This window comes from Cannabis sativa, chromosome 2 (assembly GCF_029168945.1).
Source record: "Cannabis sativa cultivar Pink pepper isolate KNU-18-1 chromosome 2, ASM2916894v1, whole genome shotgun sequence".
NCBI lineage: Eukaryota > Viridiplantae > Streptophyta > Magnoliopsida > Rosales > Cannabaceae > Cannabis > Cannabis sativa.
The window spans coordinates 43978679-43993699 of record NC_083602.1 but is presented as its reverse complement, the minus strand read 5'-3'; the positions used below and the strand labels follow the sequence as shown (position 1 = coordinate 43993699).

At 32.8% G+C, this 15021-nt stretch overlaps 3 protein-coding genes across 4 annotated transcripts; 1 reads left to right on the top strand and 2 right to left on the bottom strand.

The window, feature by feature from the left end:
• The first annotated feature begins 995 nt into the window (after positions 1 to 995).
• LOC133034965 (uncharacterized) lies at positions 996 to 3891 on the top strand. Of its 2 annotated transcripts, none has more exons than XM_061110543.1 (2): positions 996 to 1690; positions 2414 to 3891. In XM_061110543.1, exon 2 carries the CDS (start codon positions 2648 to 2650, stop codon positions 3173 to 3175), a length of 528 nt encoding a protein of 175 aa, XP_060966526.1. In that variant the 5' UTR covers positions 996 to 1690; positions 2414 to 2647; the 3' UTR covers positions 3176 to 3891. Both variants share the same exon structure in this region, with proteins under 2 accessions (XP_060966526.1, XP_060966527.1).
• A 3620-nt stretch (positions 3892 to 7511) lies between these two features.
• Positions 7512 to 8583, bottom strand: LOC133034314 (uncharacterized). Its single transcript, XM_061109372.1, has 3 exons — positions 8525 to 8583; positions 7605 to 8394; positions 7512 to 7517 (listed from the first exon to the last, which is right to left on the bottom strand). The coding sequence occupies exons 1-3, from the start codon at positions 8581 to 8583 to the stop codon at positions 7512 to 7514; spliced, it is 855 nt and encodes a 284-aa protein (XP_060965355.1).
• A 1933-nt stretch (positions 8584 to 10516) lies between these two features.
• LOC133034964 (uncharacterized) lies at positions 10517 to 13141 on the bottom strand. Its single transcript, XM_061110542.1, has 5 exons — positions 12798 to 13141; positions 12248 to 12562; positions 11756 to 11957; positions 11194 to 11422; positions 10517 to 11016 (listed from the first exon to the last, which is right to left on the bottom strand). The coding sequence occupies exons 1-5, from the start codon at positions 12927 to 12929 to the stop codon at positions 10746 to 10748; spliced, it is 1149 nt and encodes a 382-aa protein (XP_060966525.1). The 5' UTR covers positions 12930 to 13141; the 3' UTR covers positions 10517 to 10745.
• Between the last annotated feature and the right edge of the window lie 1880 nt (positions 13142 to 15021).

Below are 15021 nucleotides of genomic sequence, written 5' to 3'. Positions count from 1 at the left end.
GAAAAATCTCTTTTTTGTATCCATTAATGAAAAATACCCTCATATTATATTTCATTAAAATATACTCACTTTTGTGAGTGGGTTGCCCAATGTATTATCGCTTTCTACTTAAGTCTAATACATAATTTACATTAATCTAAAGAGTATAATGAAGACATCATCTATAAAAGTGGGTATATCTAAAAGAATATAAAAATAAAAGTAAAAATTAAAACAGATAAAATAAACTAGGTATATAATGTAATTTTTTCTTTTTTTTTCTTTTTTTTTTTTTTTGCAGCTGGCAAGACATCATATTCTCTTCCAAAAAAATATCTATGCCAATTTGTGTTCTTTAACTACTTAATCAGAGAAAATTGATATACATTTGATTCCATATGGCTTTTATATGAAGGAGAGGATTAGTTTTGGTTTCAAAAAAAAAAAAAAAAGAGAGAACTAGTTTTTAAATTGGTTTATATGAAGATATTAGAGAATCCCACATTGCTAATGTGTGAAAAGATAATAGAATATATAAGAGAAATGGACTACTCCTCACGTTACCCCATTCAGCTTATTCCTAAATTCTAACAAGAAGAAGAGGATGATTAGTTTTAACAATCTCTATTACGCCTCTCAAAGACTGAAGCAAATAAGAATATTAGACTAAAACATTTCTCCGTGTTTAAGATTCCATGTGTAAGAAATAAGATACAACTCTCCCAAAGTTTCCATACCAATGAGGATAAACATAAGGTGAACTGGGTATTACCAGAAGTTGGTTTCAAACTCCACACGTGTCTAATTAACTTCAATAAATAGGACCATCAAATTCAAAGATATCACCAAACATATTTTGATTAGTCCCCGTATATTTAATAGGAAAATTTACATTCCAGTACTTTAATTTCATTCTTTTTACAAAAATATGGTGTTGTCATTTTTATATCAAAGTGTACCGTTTTGGGTACCGTTTTCAATTTAATTCACTTTTTTAAAATTTTTTTTTAAAAAAAAAAAAAAATTGACTGGGACGTGTGTGATGTGTGCTGACGTCATCACATCACGTCCTTCACGTCTTTCATTTTTTGCAGACTTCAACTGTTCATGCGCCTTATTGTTTGCATTTGTAATTCAAATTGCAGTCGGTTTTAAAGGTTTATAATCATTATTTTCTTTTATTTTTATTTTATATTTTACCATTTTTATGGTTTTTTAAGTGTTTGTATAAATAGGTAAAGTTTGTTTATAAATATACATTTTGAGTTTTAGTTGCTCTGTTTTCCTTTTATGCAGAGTATATGGGTTAGGGTTTCATCTTCTTGGGGTGGTTTATTTTCGTGTTAGTAAGAGTGTTTGAGTGCATCATTTTCGTTTATTGCCTTGTTCTTATCATTTGTAAACCTAAAAAATGGTTAAAACTCGTTCTTCAATTTCTCCTTCGCATTCTGTAAAGATAGCTGCTGATAAGAAGAAAATGGAAAATGTTTCTAATGATGGAGATCGTGATGATTCTGATCGTTCTGGTGGATCTGGTGGATCATCTGATGGTAGCCGTGGCTCTGCATTGCAAACCAAGAGAAAAAGAGTTGTTGAGAAAGTGAAGAAGGAAGATGTTCGAAATGTGAAAAAGATGAAGCAAGTTGCTGAAGATTTGCCTGAGGATTATGATAGTGAAGACTTGGAGGTTGAAGTTCGTAATGATTTGAAGGTATTTTTATGATTTTTTATTTTTTATTTGGTTTACAATTTTTAGGGATTTATTTTTTTTTTTAGATTTTATAGTTTATTGTTATATGTTTTGAAATGTTTTTGATGTTTGTTTGTAATTTTTTTTTAGTTTATATGTTAGTCAGTTTTTATTTGTGTTTTTTTTTATGTTGTTCATGTTTTGTTATTTTCATGATATTGTTATCTATTTTTCTTATTATAGGTTTGATTATTTGTTTTTAGGTTACTGTTTATGTGTTTTTTTAGTTTATTTGTTAATTTTTTTCGATTTTGTTTATTTAGGTTATGTTTAAGTTTATTGTGTTTATTTTTGTATGTTTATGGTTTATTTTAGTGTTTTAGGTATTTGATGGGTATTTTTCTTGTTTACTATGGAAAGTTTTGGTTTACAAATATGTTATATGTTTTGTTTATTATAGGTTTTGATTATTTGTTTTTAGGTTACTGTTATTGGTTTTTTAGTTTATTTGTTAATTTTTTTCGATTTTGTTTATTTAGGTTATGTTTAAGTTTATTGTGTTTATTTTTGTATGTTTATGGTTTATTATAGTGTTTTAGGTATTTGATGGGTATTTTTTCTTGTTTACAATGGAAAGTTTTGGTTTACAAATTTAAATGATTATTGTATACTGTGCAGTTGTTTCTTGGCGTTTATTTTTAGTTTAATGTGTGAATTTCTTTGTATATCATTTTGTTTTTACAGGAATGGGATTTATATTTCAAGCCTGGTGAAAAGATTCAGGGAAAAGTGATGTTATTCCCTAATCAAGATAACATTGTTGTCAAAAATATTAATTCCAAGTTGACTAAAGATCAACGTAAGTTGTTTCGTGGTACTAGTTTTGGTTATTTTTAAGATAGTCATCCTGTTGGTTTTCAGTCTCAACTAGTTCATAATGCCTTACATAGGGAGGTATATCAGAAAAATGAAAAAGAAATGTGGTTTAAGTTTGGTGATGAGAATTTCAGATTCAGTTTAGCTAAGTTTGCTGTTGTTTCTGGTTTACTGTGTGTTGGTGATGCTGATTTGACTAAGTATACACACAGAGAAAATGCTTTTGTTGATCGATATTTTTGTGATCAGACAGTGACTGTTAGTGCTGTTGAGCATAGGTTTATGTATAGTGATTTCAAGTCAGATGAGTATGCTGTGAAGATGGTTGTTTTGTACCTTGTTACTAATTGTTTGATTAGTAGTGTTTACTCAAAAAAAGTTCCTGTTGAGATTCTGAACATAATTGGGGTTGATGAGTATGGTAGTTTCCCATGGGGTATACCAGTGTTTGAATTAACTTTGCACAATTTAAAGATTGGTCTGAGGGGTGTTATTAAGGGAAAAGGTGTTTCTAAGCCTCTTGCTAAGGTTAAAGGGAAACATTTGGAAAAGGGTCCTCGCTCTTATAAACTTCCTAGTTTACCTTTTGCATTCTTGTTTGGTTGTATGAAACCATTCCTTTGTGCTTGAAGGCTCGGTTTTGTTCCTATGATTCTGGTAAACCATATAGGTATTGTACATGGAAGAGTATTGGAAATCCAAATTCAAGTGAAGTTGAGAAGAAAGTTCTATCTTCAAATAAGGTATTTTATATATTTTGTAAATTGTTTATTTGTTGTTTTTATTATATTTTGTAAACTAATTATTTTTTTGTTTTGCTAGCTGAAAGGAAAACATATTGTGCCTACTGAAAATGAAAGGAATGGTTTATTGGTCCTTACTGGAATGGAGTTTATTGGCCGAGAACAGTCAGATGATGACTTTGATGATGTTCCATTGTCAAAGTTTAATGTTGATAGAGTTGGATCTTCTGGTGTACAGAAGGAGTTTACTGGTGGTTTTGATGTCGATGGTGTGATGCGTAAGATGAAGAATTTTGTTTCTAGGCAAAAGAAGACTGATGAGTCTATTGAAGTATTGGATAAGGTGTTGGAGGGTAGATTCAAGGAGTTGCAGTTAAGTCTTCAGTTGTATATTGACTCAAAGATCAGTGAAGGCTTGGTTTTTTTTTATGGAATTGAAGTTTAATGAGTTGAAGGAAGCTATTGAAAATGAAAAAATTTCTAAAGATGGAAATGATAGTCCTGATGAGAGTGATGGCAAGGTTGGTTTTTTGATTATGTTTATTTATTAGTTTATTTCATGTTTCTTTTTTTTTCATATGTTGTTTTGATTTTTTTTTTTTTTTTGCAAGAATGATGATTTAAATGATGAAGTTTTTGGTGTGAAAAATCAAGATGCAATTGAAACTGTTGGACTCGATGAGAATATTCAATATACTCAGGTTATTTTTGTTTTGTAAACTAGTATATTGTTTATTGTTTATTGTTTTTGTTTGAATATTTTTTGTTTATTTTATTAATGTTTTTATTGTTTAATTGGTTTATTATTTTTTTTTTGTAGGTTTTTAATGATGATGCTCTTTCATTTGATATTATGAGTTTTATTTCTAGTAAACCTGAATGGTTTACTGAAGAAAAAAAGAATACTGATAAATTGAATGATGAAGAACAGGTTGTTGATGATCATGGCCTTTTTAAGGATGTTGTTAAAAAATCTAAGGAGGATGAAGATGATGGTGGAGATGACCAGGCAAGTTTATTTATTTTTAGGTTTTTCATTATTTAGATGATTTGTTACTTTGTTGTTTTTTGTCTCTGTCAAATGTTCTTTATTTTTGTTTTGTATATTTACAGGGTTTGGGGGTGGTGATGTCGTTAAAGCTATTGGTTCAGATGAGACAAATAAAAACAATGTTGAGGGAAAGAATATTGAAGAAGCAAAAGATGTGGCAGATGGGAGTAATAAAGATAATGTTGAGGGTAGAGCAGTTGATGTAGATGGAAGTGTAAATGATGTTGAAGGTGTTGCTAGTAAGGGAAAGTTGTTTGATAGTCAAGGAACTGAGGATAGTATCACTGTGTCTGCTTTGGAGATTATAAATGAAAAGATTGATGCTTATGAGGGAAGCATTAAAAAGGTTTTTCATTTTTTTGTTTATTGTATACTTTTTTTCTTTAGTTTAGTTTATATTGTGAATCATTTTGTCATGTTTAATTATTTTTATTTTTTGTTTTTAGGATAAGTCTTTAAATAAATTAGGGGCAACAAATGTTGATGTTTTATCTACCTATGGTTTAGACAAGGTTTGTTTACTTTTTTGTTATTCTTGTTTATGTTCTGAGTATTGATTTTGGTTTACTATGTTTGAATATAATTTTTTTTCTTGCATGAAATTTAAGACTGAAGTTGTTGGTGTTAAGAAGAACCATGGTTCTCAAGAAAGTTTTTTTGTATCTACCATGGAGGTTGTTAATGATCATTTGGTTTCCTATGAAGACAGTTTGAAAAATGTTTCTTTTTATTTTATTTATGTTATTTGGTAGTTTGATTTTTTTTTCTTTTCACTTCCTTATTTTATTTGTTTGCAATTGTTTTGAATGCTAGGGAAAATCTATAAAATTGGAGGAAACAACTCCTACAGTTGGAAATAGAGAGAAGAAACCTAGTTCTGTATACAACAGTCTGTATACCACAGAATTTGGTTCAGGTAGTATTGGTAAACCAAAAGGTGGACGTCCTGGATCATGTGTTTTTGGCTTTGGCTTTTTCAATGTGATTGATGATGTGCAAGCTAAATCTTTTGATCAGTGGTTTAAGATTGGGTTTAATGATAAAAACAAAGTGAAGAAGTTTAAAGAATATCATAGGAAGCTTAAGGTTCCATTGGATTTTGTGGTTTGTTAAATCGACGATAAGATGTGGTTCTATGATTTGCTTACTGTTGGGAAGAACTTGTCATGCTCGGTTAGTGTGTTATTATATATATATTTTTTTTTTTGTTTATTGTATACTTTTTCTATGTATTTGTTTATAACTTTGGATTGTTTTATGTTTATTGCAGCATATTGATGTTTGTTTCTACTATTTGAGAAAGAAGTTAAAGTATGACCAGTCTGTGAAAATTTCTGGTAACACTACTGATTGCTTCTTTGCTTCTCAAATTTTTCGATTTATATAATGAGTTTGTTGCAAGTGGTGAAAATGTTGATTTGATTAAGAAGGATTCTAAGGCAGCTGCATACATAGCGGGGTTTTATATGTTATGCTATAAACCCTGGGTTGAGCTAGATTTCATTCTAATGCCTGTTAACGTGATTGTTCTTGCTCATTGGATATTGTGTATTCTTGACATTAAGATGAGATGCTTAAAAGTGTTAAATTCTATGAGGTTTGTGAGGTACAAGAACAACTCAGAGAGTTTTGTTCGTGCATTTGCTGTAATAATTCATATCTTACTGTCACATGTTAATTTCTATGTGGGAGAAAAGATATTGACAAGAGTAGTAAGCACTGGCAAGGTAAAAAAGATACTGATGCGTTTGATATTGTCATGGTTGATAATTTTCCACAACAAGAAGATAGGTAACTATCTTTGTTTTTTTTTTATAATTATGATTCTATGTTATTGTTTATTTTTTGTTATCTGACAATTGTTATGGGTTTATTTTGTGATGTAGTGATTGTGGTGTTTTTGTCATAAAGTATGCTCATTTCTTTATGCATGGATTTATTGATAAGATTCCTAAGAAGTTGGACATTGCATTCACTCGTAAGAAGTTGTGTGTTGATCTGTTTGTTCATGCAAAGAAGAAGGAGTTGGGTGGGTACGAGTCTACTTCGGAGAAGCCAGGAAGGATGCCATAGATTTCTGTAATAGAACAACATGTTGGATTCTTAGTTTACATTTTTTTGAACTTTATGTGTATTTTTATGTTATGTTGTTTTGTTTTTAGGTTTATGTTTGTGTTTGTTTAAGTAACTGTTTGGAACAGTAATATTTTAGGAGACTCTTGCCTATTTTAATTTTGAAGTAACCTTTTGGTTTACTGGCACAGTATGTTTGCAGTTTTTTATGTTGTGTATTTCTGTGAGACAATATGTTAATCTTTTGGATTTAGAAATTAGTTTTAGTGTTCTGGTTTTTTTTTATGTGATATTTGTTTAATTTGTTTGATCTTATAAACCAATGACATTTATGTATACCATTATAAGTGGCATAAACCAATGTGATGGTTTATTAACCATTAAAATGGTTGTAAATTAATTACAGTTAGTAACTGTACATATATTTGGTCACTTGTTATTTTAACATATTATTGCATATAGAGGAGGCAAAAAAAAAACTTACTTGAATCTAAGCGAATTGTAATTATTTTATTAAAAGTTGGTATTAATACATTGAAAAGCTTTATCAACTAACAATTATCATTGTAAACTGTTTTTGTATCTTTTAATACATTTAGTAACCATGTTTGATGTTTACATCAACATTTATTTATTTTACTTCAAGATCTTATGATCTTTTTCTTTTTCTTAGTGGTTTTAGTACTGGGTCATTTTTACATGATCTTTTGTTGTGTCCTTTTTGGCGACATTGACCGCATACCACTTGTGCTTTTGCTTCAAGTCCATTTTTGTATCGTTGTTTCTTTGGTCTTCCGGCATCTCTCTTATGTTTAGGTGGGAGGACTACAATATTTTTTATTAAATCTGGTATATTCCATAATGTTGCCTCACCTAATGGGAGTATACTGTCTTCATATGTTGCCATAAAAGCTTCTTTCGTGTAGTAGTATGAGCAATATTTGTAGCAAGACAGGTTCATTTTGCTTAGTACAGCCATTGCATGAGAGCAAGGCATTTCATCATATTCAAATCGTTGGCAGCTGCATGTTTTGTTCTCCAAGTTTACTATGTGAGATCTGTTGTTGTTGTGTACTTGGTATACCAGAAGATTTGATGTTTAACCCTGTATTAATCAAGTAAACCATTATTAAGTTTACAACAAAGTAAATATGTTTGTAAGCAATTTTTATTTTTCTGTATATATAATTACCTTGTACTTTAAACTCATATCTCTTTGTTTCTTTAATGTTTTTTCAGGTATTTTTTCCAGTGTTGTTGTAGTTTTTTGGGCTCTATTCTTGTTTTCCCAATACCATCTTTGCACCAATGAATGTAGGCATTCTAGTAGAGTTAAGATGGGTAGGTCTCTTACTGCTTTCAAGGCTGCATTGACTGATTCGGCCATATTTGATGTCATTATTTTGTATCTCCTGTTCATGCCATATAGTCTTGTCCACTTTTCGACACCAATTTCATTCACCAAGTAATCTCTTATTCTTACATCTATATTGTCCAAGTCTTGCATGCTCTTTTCAAAATCTTCTATGTTGTAAGCTTTAGATGCACTATTAAATGCAATCTTGAGCTCATCACCTCCTTTTTTGAATTTCATTTTTATATTTTTCATCAAATGGTAACAACATACCCCATGCATTATATCTGGAAGGGTCTCTTTTATTGCTTTTAGTATACTCTCATGTCTATCTGATACGATGCATTGACCTTCTCTTTCGCCATAAGTTTCCTTTATTTTGTGAAGAAACCATTCCCAAGAGCTGTCATTTTCGGAATCTACTACTGCAAATGCAAGTGGGAATATATGTCTATTTGCATTTTGTGTACTTGCTATCAACAAAGTGCCTCCATGTTGGTTTGTTAAAAAGGTTCCATCCGTGACTATTATTGGTGTACAGTGTTGCCAACCTTTTATTGAAGCACCTACTGCAAAGTATAGATATTTGAATTTGTTATCTTCATCTGTTACTAGGTCTGTAATTGTTCTTGTTTCAAAAGTAACCAATTAGTTTATTGTATAAATACCTATGTGGCATATTATTACTTTATGTAGACGAAGTATTTTATTACCTGGGTTTGATATTTGCATCATGTATAAAATTGTTGGTATCTCACTGTATGATTCTTGTAGGCAGCGACGAGCATCCACAATTGCCTTTTCTCTTGCTCTCCATGCTTTTTGGTAAGATATAGAGACACTTTAATCATCTGCCATGTCATCCACAATTTCTGTTGGAGTGTAATCTCTTTTTGGGTTTACAAACTTGTTTTTTATAACCTTTCCAACTAGGTTGCTTGTAGCTTGAGGATGGCCTCCAGAAGTAATGTCCAATGAACATGTATGAGTATGCTCTATTTTTCTTATGATAAACATGTCAGTCTTTCCATGTTTTGATGCTAAGAATGTCCAGTTGCAGTTATCATCAATACAGACTAGTTTATAGTCTAGTTTTGATGATCTTTTTACCTTGAAAGGTTGATTGTATCTTATTGAGTGAAGGCTTACTTCTTGTTGGAGGGTTTCCTTGTTTGCAAAAACTTGGCCAATGTGTATTTCAGCAACTTGAGGATTTGAAATTATTTGATTTGCTTCGGAGCTTTCTTCCATCGATTTTTGAATTTGTTCAATCACATAATCTGCCATCTTTGTTGCATATTTTGTTCTTGTTGGTAGCAGTTGCCTTATTTGTAAACTAGTTTCCCCATTGTAGGTATAGTTTACTCTATCATTGTGTTCATTGTCGGTTGTGGATGTTGAGATGTTAACGAAGATAGGATATTTGGTCTCATCATCATTTTTCCTTCGTATTTGTTCATAAAACTTGCATCCACTATCATCTTTGATTCTTATTGGTGGTATGCCTTCCGTTACTTGAAATTGAAGATCAATCGTATATTTGTTTCTGTCCAAATTCAAAACTTCGTATACTATGTGAGAAAGCTCATAATGTGAACAATCTGTTGGAATTAGTATACCTTTGACTTCATAATCATCGTATGTTGTTCTGTCAACCCAAGTTCCATTGTAAAAAAGAATCACTGTTCTAACATCCATATTCCTGCATGATTTGTTTAGTTTAATCATGTTAAGTATTGTATGCAGTAAACATTATGTATATACAAAAATAATAAACATGTGATATGAATAGGTAATCTGTTCATAAACTAAATTTTATATTTATTATAGTAAGGTCTATATGCAGTTTTACGAATTAGATGACTATATTTTGAACTATAATATTGGAGCGATTACAATTACAAAGGTTTATAGTGTACTGTATTTTTTAAAGTACTTAGTATTGATTAGTTAACTATTAGTGATGATTACAATTGGTAAACTATCTGATTAGTACTGATTAATTGTCAAATAATCATGTTTAACAGAATTAACAAACATGATGCATTTTTAGGTGTTTTCAGGAATTGGAAGGTGTAATGTGTTATAAGCAGTAGTATGTATCGTAATGTATAATAGGTACCTTATTCAGATTTAGTTTTCGATGTTGTAGTTGACGTACTTCTTCTTCTTCCTCGAAGCAACGATCTCTGGTTTTCGTTTTTCGTTTGTTGTGATCAGCTCATAGGTTTATTGATCGATTGAATTGTAGGTCGAATTAGAGAGATGATGATTTGCTTGTTGTATACAGCAACAGGTTTGAGAGATATGATGATCGATTCTCTAATTTTCAAATTCGTCGAGGTCTCTGTTTCCGTCAATAGTGTTTTTTCGTTCAAGTTTGGTTTGGTTTCTGTTTTTTGATTTCGTGTATTATTCCTATGGTATTTATAGCTTTCTGTTTTAATCAGTAGAACCACGCGCAGAGATGGCCGAGAAATATGAAATTGTGGGCGCGTCTCCTTCATCGCCGGTGGTTCCAAAATTATCCAAGCTAATAACAGTATGCTTGATGACGTGTCACGGCATAACGATAGATTGTTTTTATATAACGTTTTTTTTGTAATATTAATGTATATAATATATATATATAAAAATTTCCCTATTTAATACTTGTAGTCCTCTCAAGTCCTCTAGATATAATTTATACATAGTGCTTTATTACAAAATAAACTACACATTGAAACAACGTGTTCTGTTTAGTCAAAAGATCGGGGAAGATTATTGGCTTTTTAAGCCTCACTATAAAAGCTCTGAAATTGTCTTACATACATGAATTCTTCTCGGGAAAAATAATCCATAGATTTGTATTTTAAACAAATAAAAAGAAACACGAATTTATAATGAACTGGATTATTTTCATCGTCTGCTACATTGTTTACACTCAATATTTAAGGCAGAAAATGAGGTCTATAGTCTGCTAAGGTTGAAAGTCTATAATCAAATATCATCGTGATGTTTACGTTGTTCTGTGTCCTCTTTGTTATCATTAACTTCTGCGTCGTGTTGCTCAGAGGCTGAGCCAACGACACCCGTTTCATCATCAACGGGGCCCTCCCCTTCCGGGTTTGTTTGGCTCTTATCTGCAAAACTACTATCAGGCTCAGTGTTGTTAACCATACTTGGCTGCTTATCCATCATCCCAGATAGAGCCAACGTTGGAGACCACTCAAGAACATCATCAATTATGTTTGACACTCTTTTTTGATATCTGCAAAATGAATCAAAACTTAGAAAAGTAAGAAAAAAAAATAACAATAAATGATCATCGTCCTATTTTTACTTTTCCATAATTGTCTACTCTAGTATGACATGAAACAATGGTGAGAACTTCCTTGAGTAGAATCAGAAATGAAAATTAGTTTAACATGTAAGGAGTAAAACTGACCTGGCCCTAGCAGCCTCATCAGGTGCATGGTGCCTCAGCAGTAATATGACAAGAACCCCTACTAGAGCGTAGAAAAGCCTTGTTGTCCACTTTGGTCGTTCCTCCTCATCTTTCTTAGGACAGAAACGGAATAATTCTCGCAATGTCGCTTCCTCGGCAAGAATGTTGGGGAAGAACCAAACACGTTTTCCAATAACAATATACAAAAGACCAAATGCTGTAGCCCTCACTACAATTTAGTAACAGACTTTCTGTCAGCCTCTTAAGAAAAATAATACATATAGAAGGGTAAAAGAAAACACAACCATGTATGCCAATAAACCTCATCGTTTGTATATGCAACTAAAAATTGCTGAGTTAAAACTATTAGTAGTAAAGAAAACATAGATTGCTATGAACAGCCATGACTTAAGATTATGACCATTCTCCAAAAGACATAAATCAATAGAGAATGAAATTCGATTTTGAACCTACTTGCTAGAAAAGGAAGGTCTAAGGAAGTAGGGTCACACAAATGGAGGATATAAACAAAGTCACTAGCAGTCAGTCATAGAAAACTTACAAAAGAGCAGTGACATGAAAAGCAGAAGAAGCCCTGCACATGAGTATAGTATTATTAACTTGCACCGATGGGGATATATAGGAAACAAGCAAATTGCCAGAGTCAACACAGGCCAGAAAAACGAGAGCAGTGTCTGCCAAAGAGGCCGCCTTTTAACGAATGTCCAAGCGAAGAAAGCATCATTTTCAGAAAAAACTTGATCCTGCAAAGGATGATTGCAACATTAATAACTTTGCTGTGGGTGTTTAGGATTTGCATACTTCTAATTACAGCTGCCAATAACATAGACAAACCCATGGGAACTATTTACCCAATAAGTTTGTGCATGCAACCGAATACTCTACACAAGAATCAAATGACATGCGTTAAAAAAGAAAACAATCACTTTCCACCCTAACGAAGGCAAGCGTGATCATTTCAACAGAAGCAAGGGAACACAATATCTTATCCTCAAAATAATTTCTTTCAAAAAAAGAGAAACTTTAAACTTACAGGGAAGATCTCCAAGTGGGCAGGCCAGGTAGACAATTTTTTCTTGCCAGGTCGAAGAGTTTTGACGACTCGATCACAACGCACAAGAAGATTCTTTCTCAATAAAGCATTGCCAATATCTTCAGGCTCGGCATTCTTATCTGATTCCAGAATATCTTTCAGCTCAGGATGATTCCTCAAAAACCCACCAAAATCTTTTCCTCTAAAATATTCCACTCGGGTCTCCTGTAAAACAGCCCATCTAGATACCAAATCCTTATGGTCCCTCACTTTCTCCGCGAACAATTGATACACATCCTTCTTTGCAGCTTGTTTCTGTTCGAATTGAATAAATCCAATAAATTGAGCAATTAGTCAAACACCGGAAGAACATAACAGCATTGGGTAAAAACCCGAATTTCTTTTTATGCTTAGAATTTTGATCGAATAACCGAACGAAAATCAAAAGTAATGAGTAATTGGGTACGAAATTCAATACAAAAACCAAATTGAAATGGCTTATCAATGTAGGTGAAACCCTAGATCAGAAGATATGAAATGAAGAACAAACCCTAGGAGGGGTGTCAGAGTTTGGATCTCTGCCACCATTTTGGACAGCCGCCGAAGACCTCCGCACCCTCTTCTTCTCTGCACCTCCCGATTTCTTCATCTCCTTCTTCTTCGATTCTCTTTCGTAAATCATACAAAGAAAAAGGGAAAATAAAAAGTCTGACACTTTTCACAGTTCCATTCGCGCTCCTCTACAATTTTTTCTCCATTTTGCTTCTTCTTATTGCAAAATATTTTCTTTTATTACAAAAATAAAAAAAATAAAAATAAAAATAAAAATAAAAAATGAATCAATTGATGACATGGCTCGTCCTAGTTGATGACTGAGCAGTAAGCTTTGTCATTAAAAGCAATCAAAATCTGCCACGTTTTATGGGCCACTAACTCGTGGCTGGGGACTCGTGTCCGTGTATTATTTAAGAATTTGAGATCGCTGTGTTGAAATTGACTATTATTACATGACATTAATTTAAAAAATAAAAAAGAAATTTTGTTTACCATGTCTTCTAACAAATACAACATACAAATCTATAATATCTAATGATTTTAAGCAACTATATACATATATATTAGTATAATTTTATTAAAGGTAATTTGCGACTAAATTTCCTGTACATTTGTTACAGTTTAATTTTTTTACTCAAAAAATTATAGCTATACTCTTTAGACTCGATAATCGTTTGGTCAGCAATCCATCTGTTGGACTCGCTCCGTTATGTGCTAGATGGCTCCTACATGGTGCCAAGTCAACTTTGCCATGTCACATGAAATCTGCCACGTCAAATCTGGATAGATGATTAACAAACTAAAATAATTGATGAAAACTGTTGTCGAGCAAATTTTGACAACACCAGTTTTGTGCGAGTATTCAAGGGCTACTTGGATACCAAAAAATAGATATGCGAGTACTCCCTTAGAATAGCGAGTACTCAAAGAATATAGTGTATAATATATGCGAGTATTATGAATAGTATAAAATAGACACAGAAAAATATAGTGGTTCAGCAGGAGCTTCGGGCTTGGCCTGCCTAATCCACTGTTGAAAAGAGTACTCTAGCTCCGTTTCTTTATTCAGATCCGCCCCCTTTGAATGGAGGGGGAAACCTCTACTTATAGGTAGTAGGCATCGGTTACAAATAATGGCCATAATGAGACCGTTACAAAATAATAACAATAATATGCTTATTAATCAAATTAATTACAACGGTTATAAATATATGTAACGTTTGTCATGAATGCTCCTTGAATGTTTGATTGTTGACTTTCGTTGATTGGTATATGTATTTGTGTCTTTCCCTATTGATACTGCGACCTCATCAAATATGCGAGGTGTGCCTTTCGTAATATAGCGAGGTCTCTTTAAGTTAATATTGCGAGATCCTTTCTTTCGGTACTGCGAGTACTATAATATTATGAGTCACCTTCAATACAGCGAGTTCTCCATAGACAAGTCTTTCTCGCGGGGAGGGTAAATTTATGCCTATAACACATGCCCCTAGTTCTTCAGTATAGCTTGCTCTGTGCTGGAGAACTTAAAATAGTCCGAGCCCGCGTTTGTCGATGATCATGATGCCTTATTCATGTTGTGCGTCACATTTTTGATTGGTTATCTAAACTCGCAGGTTTCTTATAAGACCATCGCACAATAAAAATGTGAATCTCGCGGGATTCTTTTGGATGTGTGAACCGCTCGTGGTTCATATTGATGCATGGACCTCGCAGGGTTTTCATCGTTGCATGAACCTATCGGGGTTCTTATGAACCTTGTGAGGTTCTAATTGATGCATGAACTTCTCGGAGTTTGCACTGATGTATGAACCTTACGGGGTTCAAATAAATGCACAAACCTCTCGGGGTTTGTTTTGTTGTGTGAACCTATCGGGGTTCTTAATTCATGGAATGCCTGCGACCAAATGGGTCGCGTATCGGGCATTCGTGTACGAACCACTCGGGGTTCTTATTTCATGGAATGCCTGCGACTAAACGGGTCGCATATCGGGCATTCGTGTATGAACCTCTCGGGGTTCTTAACTCGTGGAATGTCTGCGACTAAACGGGTCGCGTATCGGGCATTCGTGTATGAACCTCTCGGGGTTCTTATTTCATGGAATGCCTGTGACTAAACGGGTCGCGTATCGGGCATTCATGTGTGAACCTATCGGGGTTCTTAATTCATGGAATGCCTGCGACCAAACGGGTCGCATATCGAGCATTCTTGTATGAAC

Excerpts from the sequence above, each read along its gene's own strand:
- LOC133034965 (XM_061110543.1), top strand. The coding sequence starts at position 2,648 with ATGTGGTTTAAGTTTGGTGATGAGAATTTCAGATTCAGTTTAGCTAAG.
- LOC133034314 (XM_061109372.1), bottom strand. The coding sequence starts at position 8,583 with ATGGAGAGCAAGAGAAAAGGCAATTGTGGATGCTCGTCGCTGCCTACA. Across the intron at positions 8,395-8,524 it reads CTGCCTACAAGAATCATACA|AACAATTACAGACCTAGTAA; the intron begins GTGAGATACCAA and ends TTTTGAAACAAG.
- LOC133034964 (XM_061110542.1), bottom strand. The coding sequence starts at position 12,929 with ATGATTTACGAAAGAGAATCGAAGAAGAAGGAGATGAAGAAATCGGGA. Across the intron at positions 11,423-11,755 it reads TTTCATGTCACTGCTCTTTT|TGAGGGCTACAGCATTTGGT; the intron begins GTAAGTTTTCTA and ends ACTAAATTGTAG. Across the intron at positions 11,017-11,193 it reads GATGAGGCTGCTAGGGCCAG|ATATCAAAAAAGAGTGTCAA; the intron begins GTCAGTTTTACT and ends TTCATTTTGCAG.